Source organism: Sitophilus oryzae, unplaced genomic scaffold (genome assembly GCF_002938485.1).
Source record: "Sitophilus oryzae breed Bouriz unplaced genomic scaffold, Soryzae_2.0 scaffold_910_pilon_pilon, whole genome shotgun sequence".
In the NCBI taxonomy this organism is placed as follows: Eukaryota; Metazoa; Arthropoda; class Insecta; order Coleoptera; family Curculionidae; genus Sitophilus; species Sitophilus oryzae.
Genome location: NW_022147540.1, coordinates 956,627 through 981,636, shown reverse-complemented (window position 1 = coordinate 981,636; position 25,010 = coordinate 956,627). Strand labels below are relative to the sequence as shown.

General features: G+C 32.4%; 2 protein-coding genes across 8 annotated transcripts in view; both read left to right on the top strand.

The window, feature by feature from the left end:
- The window catches only part of LOC115890735, a 354,534-nt gene that overhangs the window by 58,300 nt on the left and 271,224 nt on the right, over positions 1 to 25,010 (top strand). For 6 of the 7 annotated variants that reach the window (XM_030911049.1, XM_030911051.1, XM_030911052.1 and 3 more), the window contains exon 1: positions 6,309 to 6,442. The exons of the other annotated variant lie outside the window; for it this stretch is intronic. The gene's annotated coding sequence lies outside the window, so the exon portion shown is untranslated. Of the gene's footprint in view, positions 1 to 6,308; positions 6,443 to 25,010 lie in introns of those variants that run through there. 7 annotated transcript variants of the gene reach the window in all.
- Positions 5,125 to 6,477, top strand: LOC115890744 (uncharacterized protein DDB_G0284459-like). The gene has a single exon (XM_030911067.1). It carries the CDS (start codon positions 5,125 to 5,127, stop codon positions 6,475 to 6,477), a length of 1,353 nt encoding a protein of 450 aa, XP_030766927.1.

Genomic DNA, 25,010 nt, shown 5'->3' with positions numbered 1-25,010 from the left:
ATCAATAAATAATCTTCAGTAAATATTTAGTATTAAAAACTCTGATACCCTTGGAGAAATGAAGGCTTAATTTTTTTGCTGCAATTTCTCAAAAAACGGTAAGCTTTTAAGTGTGATAAGCCTTAATCAAATTTACCTCTATTTCAATCGTAGAATCTAAAAATAGAATAATATACAGGATGTTCTATTTAAAAAATACAACTATAATATATTTTACTTATTTGGGACACTCTGTATCTTGTAAAATTATTTTTAAATTGTTGCTCTAATAGTCCTTCAACGAACCCAAGACTTACAATTTGTAAAAATCTAATCGTTTAGCTACAATACTGTACAATACAACCCTATAGATTCATCATTCTTAAAATTAAAATGGGCTTGCCCAAGTTTTTTTATGTGTATTTAATATACGCAGACATTAAAAAAAATCTATTTACTTTGCTATAAACCAACAGGGGAGACAATGTTTTGTCAGTAGCTGAAAATTTGCATGGCATTTCTTATGTGTGTCTCCATCCACGATGTACGACCACCCGGTATATATTTTTATTAATTAATGACATAAATTGATATTCATCTATGAATGAATCCGTAATAAATTAATGTTATTCCTAAAGTGTATAATATATGCATTCATTTTAAGTTTAAACTGTCTAAAAAATTGTTATATATTATGTGTTAACTACTTTAGACGGAATTAGTATAATTAATGTTAAACTGCAATAACTATTCTGAGAATTAGCATATTAGCAGGCCATAATTTACATTCGTTCGGAAACTTGTTTTGAAGTTCAGCCTGACCTTGGATAGAAAATCCACAAATAATACATTTTAAACTTTCAGCAAAATATCTTGCGGAAAAGTTTGTATGTTTAAATGCTTTTTAAAAAGTTATTCTTTTGTAAGCAAAACTTTTCCTTTGAGGAAAATCTAATCTGTTTATTAAAACTTTAAAGGAAGATTGAAGTATTTAAGGCAATTAGTTAGATTGATTAATGTTATGTATACCGAGTGTGTCTCAAAAGTAGCTCACCCCTAGTGATGTGAATATTACAGAAACTTTTGATTGTTGCAGGAAATTTCCGAAACTTTCAGATATTTTTTGTTGATACAATAAATGAATAAATTAGATAGACATTTGATACCAACATGTAAGTGGAAAAAAACAATTTTTGTAGTAATAATTTATTCTTATGAGCTACGAACACTATTTTGCCGGCTCTTTGTGCAATTAAGCGATTCCTTTTTTTAGTATGGATAAACTGTAGATACTGAAACTTCTCTCAGTGGCTGCAGATGACGTTGGTAAAGGCATTGTATTTTTTAGACAGTTATTTTTACACATTGCTTGCCACCAACTTAGACAGTCTACATTTTTATAGTCTATAAAATGAATAACTTTGAATTTTGACCGTTATTTTTCACCAACATGGCAAATATAAAATCCCTCTGTCAAAAAAGTTACTGATATTCTTTAAATTGAGTGCCTGAACGAATCAGATAGGTAACTCTTTTTACTTTCGTGAAATAGAAAAGGAAAATAGTAAAACAAGTGACAGTTCTTCCTCTTCTTGCAAAAATCAACACGAAATGACATAATTGTCAAAAGTAAAATGTATCAGCTTTTGACATTTCTAAATATCAGACCAATGCCGTCTCTAATAGAACAGCCTTCGAGCGAGATTAATGACGTCACGCTACTTAGATACTACGGATTAATAAATATGTTGTAGAATACATGGAAAACAATTATTTCTCGTATTTTTGGTTTGTATTTTAAAAACGATATAGTTTACATGAAATATACATAATATACAGTTAATAAATACAATATAAAGGGAACTAAAACAACTTTCGTTGCACGTCATCAATGACACCATGCGTCGTTAAATACTTTGGCAAATAAACTATGAACCATACATATGCAGCAAATGTTTTACAATATACAAATAATGAATAGGTACATAAGATAATGGGTAAAATGTAAAATATATTTTAAATTTGGGGGTTTGAAAATCGATCTAATTTAACAAAAAACATTCAATATCTACTAATAGTGATGTATTATTATTTACATTCACAAAATTTATATGCATATTTTACAAGTATCAATGTTCGAAAAATTATATTTGCAAATAATACAATATCATAGAAAAAAAGACGTCAGCGATGGCTATGAAATAAAGATCGCTGTCATTTTATATATAAAATTATTCTAAAATTTTTTATTTTCTTGGGATTTAGGTTCGGGAAAAACGCTGATTAAGTTTTTATTTGGTTTTTCATTTTTTTTTTCATTTGGTTTCGGCTAACATTATAGCCCTCATCAGTGTTGTGTCATATGAAAAAAATAGTGTCGAATATAATCCAAAAAATTACATATAAAATATACTAAATATATATGTTACTGTAAATGTCCGAAATGCGAAATGATTTATACCAAAAGCAAGTGGTAGTAAAAACCAACCAACCCCACCAAATAACCACCTAACCAATGCATTAACACCCCCCAAATAACCGGCCTAACCAATGCATTAAGACCCTCCAAATACCCAGGCTAACCAATGCATTAACACCCTCCAAATAACCAGGCTAACCTAATTAGTTAATGCTTTTGGTAAATCCTAGGTTTAGCGCGCTTATTCTAGGTTTTTTGCCGCATCGGACATTTACAGTAACATATATTTATTAAGTAATACGTATTTATTAATCCGTAGTATCTAGCTAGCGTGACGTCATAAATCTCGCTCCGAGGCTGTTCTATTAGAGACGGCATTGCGACAGCATGGCCGCAAGATGCTAACCTAATAAAATTAACACTAGAAAAGCCCGCTGGAACTGTCAAATTCAAAGTTATTCGTTTCGCAGACTATAACTGACATCCAAACGTAGTCGAGAGTCCATAAACCCGATTTGTCGCAATAATTTGTTACATCTGTAAAAATGGCTTCTTTATTATTGACAAACTGAGGATGTTTGTTGGTGATATTATTGATAAATTCCATAGCGGCTATGTGTTCTCCATTGTTAAGGTGCTCTCCCAGGAAACAGAGGGGTCCAAGAGATTCGCGGCAAAATGCATTGGTTTAAGAGGCTATTTTGTAATGCGGAGAAGCATTCTTTTTCTTCTGATTTAAGAATAGGCATACTTCTTGATACACTTTCGTTAAATTTTTGCTCAATGTCTTGAATTTTGAAAAGAAATTTCTTGCAAAATTCTGATTTTTGCGAATGTTCGCGATTTTGGGACTGAATATTTCGGAAATTTCTGAAATTTCTTGCAAAATTCGAATGGAAATATTCGCTACCTACATCACTACTCGCCCCTATAACTTTTTATTTTTTTTTTTGATAAATGGACGAGATTTGGTATGTTAGTATATGGACATAAATTAGGATTGATTGAGGTATTCAATTGTTTTTAATCACTTCCTGTTTTACCGGAAATGACTACAACTTTTGATTTTTAAATGACACCCGAGGTATTTTTTTTTACTTTATTCGATAGAAAATGATATTCTGAATATGGTTTGTTTGAAATTGTAACATGCGATTCATAACGATAATTTGACTCGAAATATCAAGTGTGTAGTATCAAATTATTCTTAAAAAATGCTTTTCCAAATATGCTAATGAGCCACCCTCGTTCCATTTGAAAAAAAAATGAGATATGATTAAAAATTCGATTTGGGCATCTTTTAACCGACCAGGACAAGACACGAAAAACATTAGACGATCAAATCTATTTTTCCAAAGCTCATTGATTAAAAATTAGTGCTTTTAACATAGCCATGGCACTCTAGACACCTCTAGATTTAAATTTAAAATCTTTTTTTAAAGCAAAGATGTCAAAAATTGACATATGATATATCATTCTATTAAGAGTGTCATTTTCTATCGAATAAAGTAAAAAAATACCGGGAGTGCTATTAAAAAATAATTAATCTTCTCTTAGGTTGAAGTTCGTTAAATAAATAAATTTAGTTTTCTTTAAAACATCTTGACGTTTCACCCTTAATTTTGGGGCATCTTCAAAAGTTTTTATTGTCTAAAAAAATTATAAATCACATTATCAAAATAAACACTCAACGCATTCATACAGTAAATAAATAAACTTCTTGAACCATTTCTTAACTTTAAAAATGTCATATTTTCTTGGGTTGAGGTTCGTTAATAAATTAAAAAAAAAATTGGCGCCGGGAAGCACGTATAGCCGCCCATACTAAAATATGTTAATATCTCAAAAACTGCGACTTTGACTGATTTTGATGTTACTACAAATTTTGTTGCAAATATTGTTCCTAATCTTAATTTGAAAACCGCCTTTCGCTAGCTACTGTAATTTTGGAGTTACGATTTTTTAAAATTTTTAACCCCCTCCCATACCCCCTTACCAACCCTCCACCCACACCAAAAGCTAATGGCCAGATTCTCGGGTGCCACAGTATTTTTGTGCCAATTTTGTTTAAAATCGGTTCAGCGGTTTTTGAGTTATAGTGTTACAGACGGACAGACGGACGGACAGACATCATGAAAATATTTTGTATTTAGGTCGTTTATGACCCAAATAACTCATTTTGAGTGAAATTAAAAAAACTTTTTTTTGCCGATCCTAATAGCCTACCATACCTATTACTACCATACCTATTGGTACAATTAGTTAAAAAATCCAATTATATTAAAACAAGGAAACATGTAATTTAAAAATGTAATTTATATTAAGTCTTTTTATATTATTTACAACATTTTGAAAAATAAAAAAAAATATTAGTGCCGTTTGAACAAAAAACATATTCTATTCGGAGTAAAAAGAACTTTTTGTGCCTCGCAATGTCGCTAAATGTACAGCCTGGCCACAAAAAGCTTCGTTTTTACTACTAATAAAACAATAATTACTATTACTTAATTCATTCTAATCTTTTTATTTTCAGGTAATTTATCCCGCCGGAACGTGTAGTGAAATATTAATTAAAAATTACGCTATCATTAAATTCCCTAATCTCTAAGTGCGCCCTGTATAATAAAGAAATATATTCGAGTGTCTCCTGGTTCCCGTTCGCATACAAATATTAATGTCGAAGACACCGTCGGGCCCAACATCGAGATGTGGCATCCAACCAGAGCATGTATGTCATATTTCCGGCAGATGAGGTAGTATATCTGTCGTATGGTCGTCTTATTGTCGTACCCGCCAATTCCAACCCCGAAACAACCACACCTCCCATCAGACCAGATACATTTACTTCGGACACCAATTACTGTAACGCTCTGATATCAGCAGCCGCGTCCAACAAGCAGAAACGAGCTTCGTGCGCCACGTCTACCTTCACCCCTCAACCCGTAGTACCTGGCCCTTCCTGTAGATTCAACCATAACCCGGTAGAAGAACAACCCTCAACTAGTACAGCACCTGAAGCTCCATTGCCAGCACCGCCGGTATCGCCGAAACCCAAAAAAAGGTCGCTGAGATTGAACTTTAGTTTGCTTAAAAGAAACAGCTCTAAAAACTCCAACGAAACCAGCTCTGCTAACGTTCGTGTAAGGAGATCAATAGGGCATATCGAGCAAGTACGAGCTGTTACACCTCCCTCGGAAGCTTTTAGGAAGTACTGTAACATTTCACAACCAGAGATCAGTAACAGTATCCCTGAAAACAAAAAAGTTACCAAGGAAAATTGTTTAAACCAAGGGATATCAAGTAAAAGATCTTCGTCATCATCAAAAACTAGCAAACCACCATCCATTCAAGAAGACCAAAGCAGTAAAAGATCCAGTAAGCATAGTTCTTCCTCTTCAAAGTCAACGAAACAAGGAAAACTGACTCCATCTCCTGTAAACTTTAACAGCAATCCAGGACCGTTCAATAGAAGTCAGAGTCAGATCCAGAGAGAAACCAGGAAGGAAAATATAGGAAGAAAAACTTCTACTCCCACTAATTTAACGACAGACGTGTTCTATCCGCTTTCAACTAGCAGGGAGAAGAACTTAGTAGAACCAAGCCCAGAATTCAGAGAGAAAAAGAGATCTAGTTCGTTTAGAATAACTCTGAGGAGGAGTAAAAGTCCTGACGTGTCTTCTAGTCAACCTCTGAGACCGGAGAGGAAGAAAGAGAAGAAAGTGATTAAGCCCAGAGGGATTTTGGAAAGGAAACTGTCGTTTTCTGACTTCGTAGCTTTGAGTCGCGAGAAAAAGTCGTCGGAACTGCGTCCGGAAGTGATAGTGACTAGTGAAAATAGTGATCGGTTGTCAGTGAAGAAGGATAAGTCGCCGGTTTTGGGGTTCTTCAGAAAAACCCCGTCGCCGAAGAACTTAGGTTGCGATAGGACACCGAATGTGCACGTGAATAAGGATTATGGTGGTTCGAGCTGGCTGGTGAGCTCACGTGAGCCTCAGTACGAAGACGAGGCGACGACTAGTGAAACTGGTCACAGACAGACGTCAGGTGATGTTACAAAAGAGTGGGGTGGATATTTTTGAAACTAACCTGTATTAACATGAGGGTTTTTTTGAGTTATTTACTAATGTTTTCGAGTGGTTTGTAGGGTTTGAAGAGTTATTTTTGCCTTGCTTACAATTTTTTTTATAGTTGTTCTTATTTAAAAATTAAGAAACAGTTAGAATAAACTGAACTGAAAGATATAATTATAGTTTCGCTAGCTGGATACTCAAATTTAATTAAACAACTTTTTGATTATACGTAGTTCAGCTCTGTTCCTCTAAATGGAATAAAGTGTAACAATTTCCGACTGATTGCTCTCTTACAAAGTACCTGACTGTTAATTTATAACTACGTAACGACATACTTCCCCTGCACCAACTCAATTATTTTTCTCGAGAGCTTTGAACGAGTTCGAGATAAACAGAAAATGTTTGTTAACGACAATCAGCAAAAACATTCGAAAATGAAGTTTTTGTTTTCTATTTCCTTAATCAAATTGGGTTTCGTCATAGAAGTAATTATGTATTTTGATTGGAAAATATTCTTAAGTTATTTTCCTTTTAACTGAGATCGTTACATTACAAAAAGCTCTCAGTGCACTGGCTAGGTTAAACACGATTTGATTGGTGATTTAAATCTTATATTTAGAGTTTTAGGTCTTTTTGAGTTTAGTTTTATTAGTTTTCTGTTTCCTGTTGTTTTATATATTTAACTACTTTATTTTTAATAATTTATAGTTTGTTAGTAAAATATTACTTCGGAAAATACAGTGAATTTGTCCACTCTGAGGTCGAATCCACTGACATAAGATTAGTGAGAACTTCCCAAAAGAAAGTATCTAGTCCTATCCTGTTCAAAAGGTCTAAAAGCTTGGGGATTCAACCCTTCAATATCTCTTTACCTAAAAAAGTAGAAAAAAGACTCAAAGTCTCGGTCTCAACGTTTATACAATGTTAAATTGTAACACGTGTTTTGCTCATATACGAGCATCATCAGACAAATACAATTAAAATTAGTCCAAATACACGTTCACATTTCACATTTTTAGCTTCTTTACGCGCGCTGGGAGTACGAAAAGCGGTAAGAAAGTGGTAGCGAGACGAAAAGTGGTAAGGATCGCACGAGAGAGAGAGAGAGAGAGAGAGAGAGAGAGAGAGAGAGAGAGAGAGAGAGAGAGAGAGAGAGAGAGCATCTAGCTCAGAATTAGTATTAAATTAGAAATAATATTTATATTAAAACAGCATTATATGTAGCACTTTTTCAAACATTATTCACACACATTTTTTTTTATTTAAAAGAGTCATCTATGATTTACTCCCTTTTGGCAATAAAAATACTTTAAAGAAATCATTGATTTATTTTGTATATTTTATTTATTAATCTTAAGCTATTTCTATCTAACTAAATACTAAATATATTAGAATAAACAAAATAATTTAATACAAGACACAACTGTGCGTTAAAAGCAAATCACGCGACACAACATAAAACAGAATTGAACACGATGTATCTAATATTCCGCTTGTACCAAAGGTAAACCAAACATTCAAGCACTTTCCTAAGTGCTTAAATAAATATTAGGATGTTAGTAATTACTTGTTTCAGTCGAACGGTCATCGGATTAATGTGGACCAGACTTAAGCTCCTGTAATTGTTCGTGCGGAATGGTTAAGTTTGGGATTTATGCCAAGTATTCCTATTTTTTATTTTTTTGTAGGTATAAGGAACGATCAAAAATGATTGAAATTGTTTCTGATTTTGTGCGTTTCATTGGCAATGAATTTAGGAAATCCGATTATTTTTCAGCTGTTATTACTAACGCTAAAACAAATAAAAATTTAAATAACGTTATTAATTTTTTACGATATATAAATTGGGTTTCCATAATAATGCAAATTTAATCAAAACGAGATGAGAAATAAGTGGAGTTAATCTGAAGTTTTTTAAATTTATTAAATAAGTGTATTTAAAATATAGGTTAGGTTATGTGCTTTAAATAAGCTCTTTATAGGTTCTTTAATATTGGAAGAGATGGAATCTATAGTTTGGGCCATATTTATTTAATTAAAACTAATCCCAGCTACTTAAATATCAAATTACCTAATAAAACTAAAGTAATAATTCAAAACAATTCAAACATAACCTAAAATAAAAGATCTCGCCGGCCGGTCCCAGTTGTCAAATACCCGCACATGCCCATTTAAGCAATTTTTAAACGTTATTTAGAAATAGCGCTTGGTGTAATTGTTCCGCAAATTACGTCAGGCGGTAACGTTATTAGCGGGTGTTGCGTTAAAAATTGACTCGCGCATATCGTAACCATGATAAGGTAGGTACGCGTAAATACTGTATAACGCTATTCGGTTTTCCGATATCTCTCTAATAAATGTGCCGGTCAGGCGCAGTGCACGATTTTAGAGGCCATAAATGGGCGTGCTATGTGCGCAAACTAGTAACCTAACTAGTGCCCGATTCCGAAAATTGGAACCACGAAAAACAATAAAGAAAAAGCAAAGTTTATAATCTGTATAATCTGTGGTTACAATATCAAGTTTATTTTAATGATTTTCTTAGCTTGAAATCAAATGTTATTGGTGTGTTACGACTTTGAATTTTTACTCCCAGCGAGTGTAAAGAAATCTTACTACAAAAAGTCAAAACTTGTAAAATTTGAAGAGCTTAAAAAAAGTCCAAGAAAGTAATTAGCTAAAATTTTTCGATATATAATTTGTTTTAGCACCAGTACTATCATCAACTATTTCAGTTTTCATACACCAGGAAAGCACACAGCGTCTAGAAATGAAAATTAAAAAAAGTCTACTACACAATATGCTAAGAATATCTCTAGTGACATAGGACCACATCGTAAAAAGTTGATTTGTTTTTTTATTTAAAATTTATAGAACTATAATTCAGTGGGCTCGTTGGCAGACTTTGTGTATTCGATATCGGACTATTTTTAAAACGATTTTGTGTTTTGTCTTTGGTCGCAGCTGGCACTGGCACTAATTTCTTTTTTCAAAATCTATCAGAGCAGGCTGAAAAGTCGCTTGTTTACATTTGTTTTATTTTCAACATGCTTCTGGGTTGCGAATAAAGAAAGAACTGTTTGTCCTAATATATTGTAAAACAGCTTCCTCACATATTTTTTGAGAAAAAAAAATTGATAGTGATCAAAAGAAAATTACGTTATAACAGTTTTATAATTTTATGGATATTTTTTAATAAGTCCATTTGCGTAACATGTTTTTATAATAGCCAACTGTGTTGTTATTAAAGTTAAACTAAGCGAGAAACAATATTTGCTCAGATTTCCTTTAATTGAAACAAGGGAGTTTCAGTCTAGCTGTTTACTTTAAATTTAATTAGATATTTCACTTCGTAACAGCAGCCGGCCGTGTTTTTTTATTGCAAAGAAAAACTGTTATTTATCATAGCTAATTATATGTATATGTTAAAGTTTTTATGGAGTCATTTTGAACTCACATTTTCTTTGATTTTCAAATTTTACATATCTAATAGTCAAATGTGGATAAAACAATGCCAACGTTAGGGGAATTTTATAACCTTCTGTTGATATATATAAGCGATCTATAAACGCTCAACTTGTAGATTGTACTTTAGTTTATAATCATCTGCTGATGATGCTAACATGGTTAGCGAAACGCGCGTCCAGTGTAAAAGTAAAAGTGTTTTGGTGTATTGTGGTGATTTAGTGTTTTTATTTTGCTGTTTAACACCAAAGGTTCCAACCCTCAACTGTAATCTACTGTTGAGTTATGTCAACCTATTTTTCTATGGATATGTCATTATTCTTATTATACGAGGGAAATTTTGGAGGCGCTTATCAGCATTTTCAATGTTTTGAACAATATTTATATCTGCCAAGTCGTAAATTATCAATTACTTATTGAGAAATTTATAGAAGAAGAAGTAGTTTTCACTAAAGAGCAAGAGAACGCACAAAATCACATTTTTTTCTATTTTTACTGACAGTTCGACAAGCAAAACGATCCTTTAAGGTAGCCGTTTTCAAATCGCTAAGCGCAATCAGTAAAGACGCTAAGCGCGTCAGATGAGAATACCCAAATCGGTAGTTAAGTGCGCGCTAAGCGAAAATTAACGCCATATACGCTGAGCGTCTAAAAGCGCTTAGCGTTTTCTAAGTTACAGAATTCGGGCCCTGGACGACTCTGGTTTTAGGCTTTGTAATTGAGGCTTTAGGCTCCCGTTGCTCTTTGTATTTTTCATTTTTAGTATTGAAAATACTTCTGGCCGCGTTTATATGGAACTCATCTTTGAAAAAACGACATGCTAGAAGCAACATGTGTTCAATAACCTGCCTGTCAACACGTACTTAAGTCGATAGAGGGCAAGGCCGTTCAAATCTGGACCGGCGGATAAAGATAGCGATATTATTTTAAAAGAAAATATTATGTCAAGGCATGGGTTGTTAGGTACAGTTTGGCTATTTTAATCTAACTATTTCCGTAAGGGGCAAATTATACGAGAAAGAGCAGAATCACATAAATAATAAATTTAGACTAATTACCATATTTTTTTATATGATTATTATTTTTTTAATTATCAATTTAGGACAAAGAAAAAGCTTGCATGGTTTCCACCGCCAACAGGCGTTAAAACAAATGAATCCAAGGCGTTGTCAAATACTTATTGGGAAAAGTTGATAAGTTTTTACCGTTTGAATATTGTTGTTAATAATAAGTATTATCATTTAATTAGTGCTAACTTATCAAAGTTCACAACACGGCGAAATTTCAATAAAATTGGCAAACGGATCTTTGAGATATTAATACAAAAATGTCTATTTTCATGTTTAAATTAACTTTTTAACTTAAAAACACTCAAAGAATCACCTCCTGAAGTTGGCCAGATACTACTTAATTAACACCCTGTATTTAAATATGGCTAGCTAGTGATTTTGTAAGTAAAGCTATGTTTATTTTAATAGAAAAAAAATACATTTCATAAAAAATAAACAAACCCATAATTCAATTACTTTACACTAATTAATTAACTTTAAATGTATCTAAATAGGCACTTTAATAATTGAAAAATGGACTTCATAGAGTATACCAAATATGTAAAAAAATTTCCAATAAAAAATCCACAAATGGCACATTAAAATCTGCATTATCTGAAATCAAACTATAGGTACCTAAACGGCCAATCAGCCAGACAACAGTCACAAGACGCCGACATCGAGAACGCGATGAGCAGTTTTTAATAATTATTCCGAGTTAATACCGTATGATCGAATAAAAACGACGTCAACGATGGCTATGAAATGAAGATCGCTGTCATTTTATATGTAAAATTATATGGGAAATGTCATCGATCGTCATTTCCAAGCCAACTGGACGTCGTTTTTTTTCGATCATACGGTACTTCAAGTAGCATTCCTTCAAATAAATTTTAATTTAAGTATTGTTAATATAGCCATATTAATGATTATAGCCTGTATGATTTCTAAAATAAAAAATCAAGCGTGTTTTTATCAGAGTAATTATTAAATGATTAAATAGAAATAGTTAATATTTATTAACTTCGTAAGTGTTACATTTTAATACCGTATGATCGAATAAAAACGGCGTCAGCGATGGCTATGAAATGAAGATCGCTGTCATTTTATATGTGAAATTATATGGGAAATGTCATCGATCGTCATTTCCAAGCCAACTGGACGCCGTTTTTTTTCGATCATACGGTATAATTATGGATTTAATAATTAAATAATTATCTTACAGTTAAATTGTGGTAAACTTGTTATGAGTTTCAATCATTTATATTTAAAGTCTTAGGGAGGCAATATAGATTTTAGGCAGAAGAACTCAAGGGAAGGACTGTGTAATTAGTAATTTTAATTACTAATTACACAGTCCTTCCCTTGAGTTCTGTAAAGTTGTCCTTCCCTTGAGTTCAGGGAGTTCCCCCCCAGTTGTCCTTCCCCTGAGTCAGTCCTTCCCTTGAGTTCTGTAAAGACAAGAAAAATGGCAAGTAAAAAAAATGTAAAGTTTTAACTTTACATTTTTTTTACTTGCCATTTTTCTTGTCTTTCACGTTGAACGTTGACTCTTCGTTGTGTCACACACAATCTGAATTTCGGATATGATGCAGAACTGATAAATTAGACCAAATATATTAACTGCAAGGTATGCAATTAAAGACCGAATACCATATTAAAGATACAAAAATTTATTACTGTATGCGTTATTATTTGGCCATCGTTTGTTATATTCAATTGCAATTTAATATGTGTTTGGCTTCCTTTCACTATGATCCCACTCGGCTTGTCTCGTGGCAGGTTTGCGTAAAAAATGGATAGAAAACGTCTCGCTCTCGTCTCGCTCTTGTCTCGCTCTTGCTTTGCTCTCGTCTCGCGCTCGGTTCGTCAGGTCTGGACGCACCATAGACTGCCGAGGTGCTGACATCACGAATGTCAAATTGCTTTTCAAACAAGGTTTAGTTCTTTTATATTTCTATTGAGCTCTTCCAAATGACGTCACAAATTAATATAAAATGTAAAAAAAAGAGGTGATTGCCGACAACCGCCGACTTGTGTCTGGTATTTTCAATACGCCTATGATGGTTGCGCATGTTGCAAAATCTGTGAATTTTTTTCATCCTCAATGTTGCAAACGGTGCCTCGTGCATCGTATGCTTCCTGGTTTCTATTTTTTGGGATCATTGTTATCGTTTGCTTATTCCTTACCGTACTGATGATGCTGGAAGGCAGTTACACTAGTGCAGTAGTTTACACTAGTATACACTGGCTAGGCCAATTAATTTTTCCTTCTTTTCATAAACAAAATATACAGGGTGGTCCGAACTGAATTCCGGAAACTTCGGCATCATATTCTGCAGATAAAAATAAGTAAAATAGTTCGTCTAAATGTATGTCCCAAAATGCTTAGTTTCAAACTTAGTGAGACACAGGGTGTAGAAGTTTCATTTTTATTTCGATTTTATCCGAATAATTTCTAAAATAACGTCAATATTTGGATAAAAATTGGTGTCTAGGAGTTTTTGGATATGAAAAATTTGATTTTAATATCAATACGATTCCTACTAGTAGAGGGCGCCACCTATATGTGTTTTAACTGTTTTTAAGCGTAATAATTTTTTGTGCGTACCTGTATAAAACTATCGAGGGAAAAATATACATCTCTGACTTTTGACGTAAAAAATATCTCTTTGTAAAAATCGCTACGTACAGCCGTTCTCAAGATATTTAGAATGGAAATAGTCAATACATGTCATTATTATTGACGAAAAATAAACACGTTGAGTAGATAGTTATTTCACTGAAATAAAATAAATTTGGAAATTTTTTATTTTTTTAAATTAATCATAAATTTTTCTGCAAAAAAAAATGATAAAACGGTTTCTGTTGAACTTTTGGCACAAAAACATTTGAAATTTATGATTTCAGTCAATGATAACAGGTATTGATAAATTCGATTCCAAATATCTCGGAAAACATTACTCGTAGAGACGTTTTTTACGTAAAAAACGTCGTAAATGTATATTTTGTTACTCAGTAGTTTTATGCAGGTAGGGACGAAACGTTATTCCTCTTCAAACAAGTTAAAAAGTATGTAGGTGGCGCCCTCTACTAGTAGGAGTCATAATGACATCAAAATCAAATTTCTCATGTTAAAAAACTCCCAGATACCATTTTTCATCCAAATATTGACGTTACTTCAGAAATTAGGGTAAATCAACCAGTGAATGAATGTGACCCAGTTAATGAACAAAATAACTTTATCTTGCTCTAATAAGGTATACGGCCATTAAACTCTATTTGTTGTCCTTTTTTAATCTAATTTACACTGCGTAGTTTACGACTAACTTGCTAAAATACAACCAGTTAATAAACGACACGTGCAAATCGCTGTTCAAAGTTGTAGTCTGACGTTGTTAGTCTTTTAAGCGCCATTTTCTTTAGGGTAAGTAGATGCATATTCTATTATTAATGATGATATTTAATTGTTCATAAAATATAAAAGCTTGGCAGTGTGTGAGAATATATATTTCAAGAATTCATCGTTATTTATCCAAAAGTAAAACATCTATTATCTTTTAGGCTATATTTTTATTTAATGTGTTTAATAACTGGCGGGAAAAAAGTTCAAATTCCAGTGAATGAACGGCTGTTCATTTACTGGTATTTTATTCGATTATCTGAAATTGCTTTAAAATGACCCTTAAGCTTTGTTTACATATGTAAATCCATTAAAATACCTTAAATGTAATAAAAATAAATGCCAGCCAGTAAATGAACAGGATTTTGAATCGTTTACTTACTGGATATTGTTCCTGTTCATTTACTAGATTAAGCATAAGACCTTTTTGCAAATGATTTCTGTCTCTTATTATTAGGATAAGTGGCACTAGTTTTTGTTTTGGAGGTTTAATTTTTAGTATTATAGTTTTATTAAAAGTATTCGGCGGTTACTAAAAATAAATATTTTTTGTTGGTACAGATGGAGCGGAAATACACTAGATTCAAATATTCCAAAGAGCAGTTGTCACTGGGTATCAGAGCAGTAGAATCAGGCAGCATGAACTTAAGTGTGCCGCTAGGCGATAACTTCAACAAAATGGGTAGAATTTCATCAAGAACAAGATAAAATAAAGCGTCAAAAAGAGGAAGACATTAAAAAAAGAAAACTCGATAGAGAAAGAAAGCGAATGGAACAAGAACGAAAAAATAAGATCAGGCGACAGTATGAAATAAAGAGACCTAACAGAGACTTGAGTGAAAACCTGTCACTTTTTGAATTAAAGCTAAAACAAGAACAAGAAAGAAAAACATGCAAAAAACAAGAGAAAAAGTCAGAAAAGCGGAAGTGTGATAAAGATCAGAAAATCGGGCAGCAGTATACAAAATGGTTTAACAGAGATGATTCCTCAAGTACGGATGAAAATCTGTCACTATTTGAACTGAAACTACAAGGACAAAAAAAGAAAACATACGAAAAACAAGAAAAATGGTCAGATATGACGAAGCGTAATAATGCTCAAAAAATCGAAGAATCGGACGAAGAAGGAACTAAGAATAAAATTTCCCCTAAATTGTTATCAATAAGTTTAGAAAAATCAACATCAAATTTTGACTTAAGTGTTCCTTTTGTTAAAGGTGATTATGTCTCTAAACTATGAGGATTCACATTATCCTGTCCTAATAAAGGCTGTTAAAAATAATGAATATAAAGTAAGTGCTCTCCATAGTACATTTATTTATTTATCGTATGGCAAACACATGGTACAATAAAAGTAATATGTATACAAATATACACAAAAGAATATAGAAAAACATGTACAACACTCAAAATTATAAACAAAATATATACACTGACAGAGGTAAAGATAAAAAACATCCATAGTACAAAAAAGAACACTTGGAAGTGGCCGTCACCACCTGATCAAATTTGGTATTACTCGGATAAAATTGTAAAAAAAATTGCTGTTCCAATACCTCATAGCGCTGAAGGGACTTTTGTTATTAATATTTAAATGCAGCATAATGTTTTTTATATTATACTCTTACCTGATTATGTTTATTAAAAGCTTATGTTTATTTAAACTTGAATTTTTGTAAAGCTTAATTTAATAAATACAACGTTCATTAACTGGTCTTTATGTGTTTATTTACTGACTTCTATCGTTCATTTACTAGATATTTCGCTTATTCGCCGAAAATTGAAATTTGTGAAACCGTATTATTTTATTTTTGTGTCTAGGTAATATTTTCTCTTAATTTTTCAATAATAGATAGTTGCCTTTGTACCAGTTTTACCCCATATTATATAAAATAAAAAATCGTGATTTATTTAAAGTTAATACTTCGGTTAACTGTTCATTCACTGGTCGATTGACCCTATTTGGAAAAAATCGAAATAAATATGAAACTTCTACACCCTGTATTTCCGAAACTAAGCATTTTAGGGCATACATTTATACGATTTTTTTTTATTTTTATCTGCAGAATATGCTGCCGAAGTTTCCGGACTACAAGATATTCAGCCGTGACAGAAATTTGTGCAGTCACGCGTGTGGTTGTCCATTTAGGACGCCAGCATTGTCATGTGGCTGTCATATTGTAGAAGTTTACTCTCGATGAACTCTTTCTGTTGTTTTGATGTTTCCGTCTTCTAGATTTTATTAAAACCCTTCAAGTAGGTCGCCCGCCCGCACTGAAAAACAATTTTATTTGTATATTTTTTGGGAATGAAAAAAAGCATGCCCTAAAATGATCTTTGAGGAAGTTACAGCCTTTACAAGCTTTTATAATCCTTACAACCCTCACTAGAGACATCTTGAAAATGTTTCGTAGCCCCTTTCTTACGTAAAAGGTCTTAGATTTTTATGCCATATGTTGAAATTACTGTATCATTAAGATAAAAACGTGCGAGAAACTCTTTTTTTTTTCTGTTCTACTGTTCAGTCCCAATAAATATCGAACTACTCTCTTAGGAACTTTTTGTTTTATTTATATTTTTACCCAGTGAAGTTAGTTACACTATTTTTTGCACCCTCTCAAGACTCTCAAGATTTTTTAAAAATAAAAGTTAACTTTCTTCTAAAACAGTTTTTGACTTTGTTTATTGACAACCTTGTTAGTAGTTCATCAAATTAATCTACTCATCGTCTGACAATACAGATCAAACACGCACGTCAAAGTTCTCATTAATTCAGTGGTGCGAATGCATCTTTACGTGATAAACGTGCGTTTGGTTGACTTCAATACGACCCTTGTTAGCCAGGCCCTCAAAGTTCATTGAAACGTTCATAATGGCTTATGATGCTTTGAAATTACCCTGCGGCGTACCGCGTTTGCAATTTTTACAAGCTGGATCCTTCGAGGTATACGGAGTTTTATGCTCGGGCGTTTTGTGAGGAGGCAATAAAGGACGATGTATTATATTTCGCTGCAATTTTGTAAGGTTTTGAAGCACCTGGAGAACTGTATCCTATGGCAACATATTTCTATTAAATTCGTCTAAAAAACAAACTTGTTTGTTTGTTACACAAGTTGATTGTTATTTCAAGACTTTATACCGTGTGCATCTCAAAAGCGGCTCACCTTTATAACTTTTTAATTTTTTCAGATAAAAAAAACGAGATTTGGTTTGTTACTATTTGATATGAACTAGCGTGTACCAGCGACTTCGTTCGCGTCGAATTAATCATTTGTAATGGTGATGATAAAGCAAAGCAAGAATTTCCATTAACATACATCTGGATGAAATTTTCTCACATTTATGTCAGCATGAGAAAAAACAATATGGCGATATTATTATATAACTTGGTAATATTTGAGGCGTAGTTTCATTCTTTCGAAAAATCCGTTTGCCAAAAATAAGCTCTTTACGTCAAGCAGTTTAAGCAGAATCGTGGTTAAGAAATTCCCCAACTTTTTGGAACACCTTGTATGATATTTTAAAAAATTTCAAAATATGTAAAAGAGCCAAATAAATTATGCTTGTCCAAGCGTTTTCCCGAAAGACTAACCGTTTTTTAAATAATAAATATTGTAATATTTGAGGGGCGTTTTCGCCCTCTTGGAATTTGAGATTCGAGAAACCCCTCCTTATCGAACCTCTACACTCCACAGTCAATCCGTTTGCCAAAAATCAGCTTTAAACGTCAAGCAGTTTAAGTAGAATCGTGATTACTCAATGGTCATATTTTATGAAACACCCTGTATAAATTTATAAAAAATTTTAAAATATGTAAAACAACAAAATAAAATATATGTGTTTAAGAGTTTTTCCGAAAAACTCACCGGTTTTTGAATAAAAAATATTTTAATATTTGAGGGATAGTTTCACCCCCTTAGAATTCGAGTTTCGAAAAATTCCTTCTTATCGAACCTCTACACCCTAAAGTCAATCTGTTTTCCAAAAATCAGCTTTTTTATCAAGCGCTTTAAGCAAGATCGTGATTAATCAATGACCAAGTTTTTCGAAACACCCTGTATAAATTTAAAAAAAATCTTAAAATATGTAAAAAAACAAAATAAAATATAAGTGTTTAAGCGTTTTTTAGACATATCACTTACACGCTTTTGACATATCACATGTCAACTTTTGACGTTCTCGCTTACAAAAGAATTGTATTTTAAACATCAATCTAGAGTGCTATGGCTGTGTTAAAAACACTAATTTTTAATCAAGGAGCCTTGGGAAAATATATTTGATCGTCTAAAATTTTAGTGTCTTGTCCTGGCCGGTTAAAAGATGCGCAAATCGTATTTTTAATCATATATCTCAATTTTTTCAAATGGAACGAGGGTGGTTCATTAGCATATTTGGAAAAGACATTTTTTACGAATAATTGGGTACCACACACTTGGTATTTCGAGTTAAATTGTCGTTATGAACCTCATGTTAGAATTTCAAATAAACCATATGCGGAAATGTGAAAAGTTGATATGTGAGTTGTATATCCTGTCTATAAAAATGTAATTTTCTACAAATTTTAAACTCACTGTAACAAAAACTCGCTCAAATTGGGCGGAAATGCATTAGGAAAATCTAAATTTTTCTTCTGCAACTTCCAATAATTTATTCACGCCCACATCTATGTGTTTTTTTTATATTTCTCCACATCATTTGTCAAACCTCAGGTGGTTTTCAGAAACGTTAAATCATCCAAGCATGAAAATACTCTTTCAGGGAGCGTATTTTTAGGTGCCTTAAGGAATTTCATGAAAAAAATTATACTCAAGTTATTTACGAATAAAATATGTATAAAAACGGAACCTAACCATAAACAAATACATCATAAAGTAATTTTTTATCATTCCTAAAAAAATAATATTTTGTTTTTAAGCAGATGTTATCTCAGATTAGGTATACTATAAGTATACAGATAAAAATCTTGTCCCTAATTCGTGGTACGAAAATTGTTTTTTATGACGATGTGCAAACGAGTAAAATTTCCTGTGCGCAAAAATAAACTCGCGTAAAATAACAATAAACAGCGTAATAGTGAGATATCGCTAAACCGAATAGCGTGCATGGACGTTAATAAGGCTAGGTGTTATTTCTTTTACGTGAGGTGGTATTAATTCTCTTCATCTATAGTTATCGGATCGGAAATAATTCTGTTCGCGTCGCGTCCGCTATTTAAACTTAATTTAACTTTGAAATTGTTTTGTTTACTAGGTATTTTAAAACTAAAGGGCTAAAGTGCTTATTTCCAGTGCTTCATTATTCAACGTCTGCCAGTGGGTTTAGGGCAACAAGCAACAAATTCTCTTAGAAGGGCTAAATCGTCATCTGCTGTAAACCTAAGCTTCTTTATAGGTTCTTTAATATTGGAAGAGGTGGAATCCATATTTTGGGCCATATTTATTTAATTAAAGCTAACCCCAGCTACTTAAATATCAAATTACCTAATAAAACTAAAGTAATAATCCAAAACAATTCAAACATAACTTAAAATAAAAGATCTCGCCGCTCGCCGGCCGGCCCCGGTTGTCAAATGTACCCGCACATGCCCATTTAACCAATTTTTAAACGTTATTTAGAAATAGCGCTTTATGTAATTGATCCGCAAATTACGTAAAATTGACTCGCGCATATCGTAACCATAAGGTACGCGTAAATACTGCATGACGCTATTCGGTTTTCCGATATCTCTCTAATAACTGTGCCGGTCAGGCGCTGTGCACAATTTTAGAGGCCATAAGTGGGCGTGCTATGTGCGCAAACTAGTAACCTAACTAGTGCCCGATTCCGAAAATTGGAACCACGAAAACTATAAAGAAAATACAAAGTTTATAATTTGTATGATCTGTGATATTAGTATCTATACTCTGTTTTTTTTCTCAGGTAAGATTTCGACATAAGAAAAGCAATTGACGTCCATACCAATATATTTATTTTACAAAAAAAAAGTTTTTTCTAATATTTTTAAGTTAACTATGGATGGGTTTAAATATAAATCCGTCATACGTCATCTCTTTTTGCTTTTAACCAGTTTTATTGGTTTATTTCAAAAATGACAGATCATATTTCAATTTTATTGGTTTGACGGAACGATGAATGACAAACGGACGCCCATGCGTATGAACTGGCCTTTAAATTTTTGAGGCTAGTCAAAGTCTTAGGTTATAATTTTGTGTCTTATGTCAAATACCCTGCGTTTTGGAAGATGATGCATTTTGATTCGTGTTATTACGTGTGTTTTGTGTCTTTTGAAGTCAAGTAGATGGAAAAATCGAGGGAAAGTGAACTGTAGACTGTAGACCCAGAGCACAGTTTATAGTTAATACTTTAATACTCGGTGCCCAGGCAGAAAGTCTTATACACCAATGAAGTTACCATCAATAAAGTTTGTATACCATCTCGTCGTAGATAAGTGCATCGTATATGGTACAAGGATCATACTAAACATAGGTATACTAAAAACTGGAGTAGCTCTAAAATAACGACATCACACGATATGTAAATAATGGATTTTAGTACTGCAGAAAAATAATGTCAAAAGGTACTGGTTTAAAAAAATTATTAAGATTAAAGTTAATTAATCAACCTTTAAGGTATAAAATTCGGTAAGTGTTATTATTAATAAAATAACTTTTTCATATTAGTTTGCATGAACTATTATTTTGTTGATTTTTATAATAATTTTGATAACTTTCATTTCTAGGTAAATAATGACTAATATTTTATATTCAATGTTTTTTTTATTGTAACCTAACCACCCACGTTACAGACGTCCTTCATAATAAATACTAAAATAGCCCGTCAAAACGAAATTTGACATAACCGTTATATTTTTTATTATATTATCTGTTATTATAGGATTAAATAAATGCGTTCATTTTATAATTAAATTTTGTACGTTTTCTGTAATTCCCTACATGTCTTTGACAAAAAATATGTGATTTTTTACTAACAACTCATTTTAATTTTTTTATTAATAAAACTTGAACAAAGTGTTTATTAAATACTTTTTTTTACCTTTTTTCCCAGCGAATGACAAAGTAAATTTTTAATTAGACAACAAAAAGTCCATTGCGTGATAAAGTGATATTAAATTTAAAAAATTAGCGCCGGGAGGCACGTATAGCTGCCCATACTAAAATATGTTAATAAAAAGTTGGTAGGCAGTTCTTTTAGTTTCAAGGTAAAGGAATTTTTCCAATTTTTTTTATCTCAAAAACTGCGACTTTGACGGATTTTGATGTTATTACAAATTTTGTTGCATCAGATTTGCATTACAAATTTTGTTGCTAATCTTAAATTGAAAACCGCGTTTCGCTAGCTACTGTAATTTTGGAGTCACGATTTTTTAAAATTTTTAACCCCCTCCCATACCCCCTTACCAACCCCCCACCCCCACCAAAAACTAATGGCCAGATTCTTGGGTGCCACATTATTTTTGTGCCAAATTTGGTTACAATCGGTTTAGCGGCTTTTGATTTATCGTGTTACAGTGTGTGAACAGACAGACAGACAGACAGACAGAGAGACAGACAGACAGACAGACAGACAGACAGACAGACAGACAGACAGACAGACAGACAGACAGACAGACAGACAGACAGACAGACAGACAGACAGACAGACAGACAGACAGACAGACAGACAGACAGACAGACAGACAGACAGACAGACAGACAGACAGACAGACAGACAGACAGACAGACAGACAGACAGACAGACAGACAGACAGACAGACAGACAGACAGACAGACAGACAGACAGACAGACAGACAGACAGACAGACAGACAGACAGACAGACAGACAGACAGACAGACAGACAGACAGACAGACAGACAGACAGACAGACAGACAGACAGACAGACAGACAGACAGACAGACAGACAGACAGACAGACAGACAGACAGACAGACAGACAGACAGACAGACAGACAGACAGACAGACAGACAGACAGACAGACAGACAGACAGACAGACAGACAGACAGACAGACAGACAGACAGACAGACAGACAGACAGACAGACAGACAGACAGACAGACAGACAGATCCAAATAACTCATTTTGTCAACTACCATACCTGTTGGTATAAACTAAAAATTTTAAAAACCTGTTTAATAATTAGATATTTTAAGACGATTAATTTACTTTTAATTTCCAATTTATCGTTAATAGAAAAAAAGTAATCATTAAAGCATTTTCCGTTTAATCTGGATCCTATTGAGGATACCGTGTTTATTTAAAGCTTCTTTTGAAGTCTCTGAACTTTCAAAGAAAACTAGTTTGTTGTTTTTTTTTTAGGAACCTCTGACAAATTTATTATAATATATATCAGCCTGATCGGAATGCAGGAAATTGCTGTCTCGTTTACTTAACGGCCGTGGAGTTTTGAATAAATTGCAACACAACCGTTTTAGACTTTTATATATCGCTGTAGTCGATCTTGTTTTCTTTTTGCTGCAGTTATCTAAATATCCCTTAAAATAGTAAAAAAAAATTGAAAAATGTGTTATATAGAATAAATAATATTAATAATATATGTATATAGGGAGAGTTTTAAATAAGTGTAAATAGTTTTAGGGGTAGTATATTACCCCATAAACACAATTATGAAGTGTTTTTCGCGAAAAAAAGAATTAACAAATTTGGAATTTTTTGGATTTTAGTTTTTGGTTTAAAAATAAAATTTCTTGATAATATGGCAAAATAAGTAGTAGATTAAATTTACAAAAAAAAAACAGAAAACATCCAGTGCTTCTCAAAATTTAAGCAAACCACTTTTTTGGAAATTTCCAAAATAAAATAACTCGGTTATTTTGGATTTATTTGAGAAACGGTAAACAGAAAATGTGCTTCTTTTGTCATGTTCTATCAGCCCTGGAAATATTTACACTTATTTAAGACTCACCCTGTATAGAATGTGCTATTTAATTTTTTTTAGATTTTTTAGTGTTAAATAGTCAAAACTCAAATATCTTTACATTTTTCATCTCTATAAACCTCTCCTATCAAGTTTTAGTACTTCATCTTAAGAAACAATAGCACTGACAACTTTTATGACACTAAAATGTAACATTTGTTTAAATAAATGAAATATTACAAAAACTATTAATTGTAGGTATACAACATTTCATATAAAACAGTTATAAAATTTTACGCAGAATCTAAAAATAAAATATCCGCCATATTTTTTGAGACACCCTGTATACACTATAATAATTTTAAAATGTGCTTCTTAACCTACAATATTAAATATTTCTATTTAAAATATTTCAATAATTCTCAAAAGTGATAAAATAGTGGACTTTATACTATCGTTTACTCACCCTGTACCATATGAAATTGCTTTAAGTCGCTTTATATTAAAAATTGATCGCTTTATTACATTTTTTGCAACCTTTTGTAATTTTTCTTCCCTTTCATCTTAGGTATTAATACATCGAGCTTAAAAAGGCAATCAAGAAAAAGCCGGTTTGATAAAAAAAATTGTCATTGTCAACATATCTCAAATATGAAGTTCTTGGTTATTAAAAATGAATTACTGATATTACACTTAATATAGGGCTTGGTACATTCTTCGCCGGTGCTGCCCCTAACGCAGAATATCGTAAACAACCGGCATATATATATATATATATATATATATATATATATATATATATATATATGAAATGAACAAAATTCTTACAGCTTTAGTGTATATTAATAAATAATATTTTCTTGCCTTTAGCTGTGTATTTTTTCTAATTTCGAAAAATCGAAAGTAGAGAAAATTAAAAAAAAATAAATAAAAAGTAAAAAGAAAATTGTTTTGCCTGTCGTAAAGGGGGGAACCAAGCTCCACTCCCACAACCGGTTTCTGGGCCTACCCTTCACCAGGTGGGCTGACCAGGGACTGGTTCGAAATTAGAAAAAATACACAGCTAAAGGCAAGAAAATATTATTTATTAATATACACTAAAGCTGTAAGAATTTTGTTCATTTCATATATTTGAGCGGGCCGAAAAACGCTCTTTACCATCTTTTGACGGGAGATGCACTAATATCTCACCGACACTTTACGACATCGTCTGTAGATATAGAAGAAGTTTTGCCTGCCGTATCGGTGAGAACCAGCCCCTGGACAGCCCACCTGATGAAGGGTAGGCCCAGAAACCGGTTGTGGGAGTGGAGCTTGGTTCCCCCCTTTACGACAGGCAAAACAATCTTCTTTTTACTTTTTATTTTTTTTTTAATTTTCTCTACTTTCGATTTTCGAAATTAGAAAAATACACAGCTACAGGCAAAAGAAAATATTATTTATTTATATATATATATATATATATATATATATATATATATATATATATATATATATATATATATATATATATATATATATATATATATATATATATATATATATATATATATATATATATATAAATAATATTTTCTTGCCTGTAAATGTACTTTTTTTCTAATTTCGAAAAATCGAAAGTAGAGAAAATTAAAAAAATAAATAAAAAAAAAAAGAAAATTGTTTTGCCTGTCGTAAAGGGGGAACCAAGCTCCACTCCCACAACCGGTTTCTGGGCCTACCCTTCATC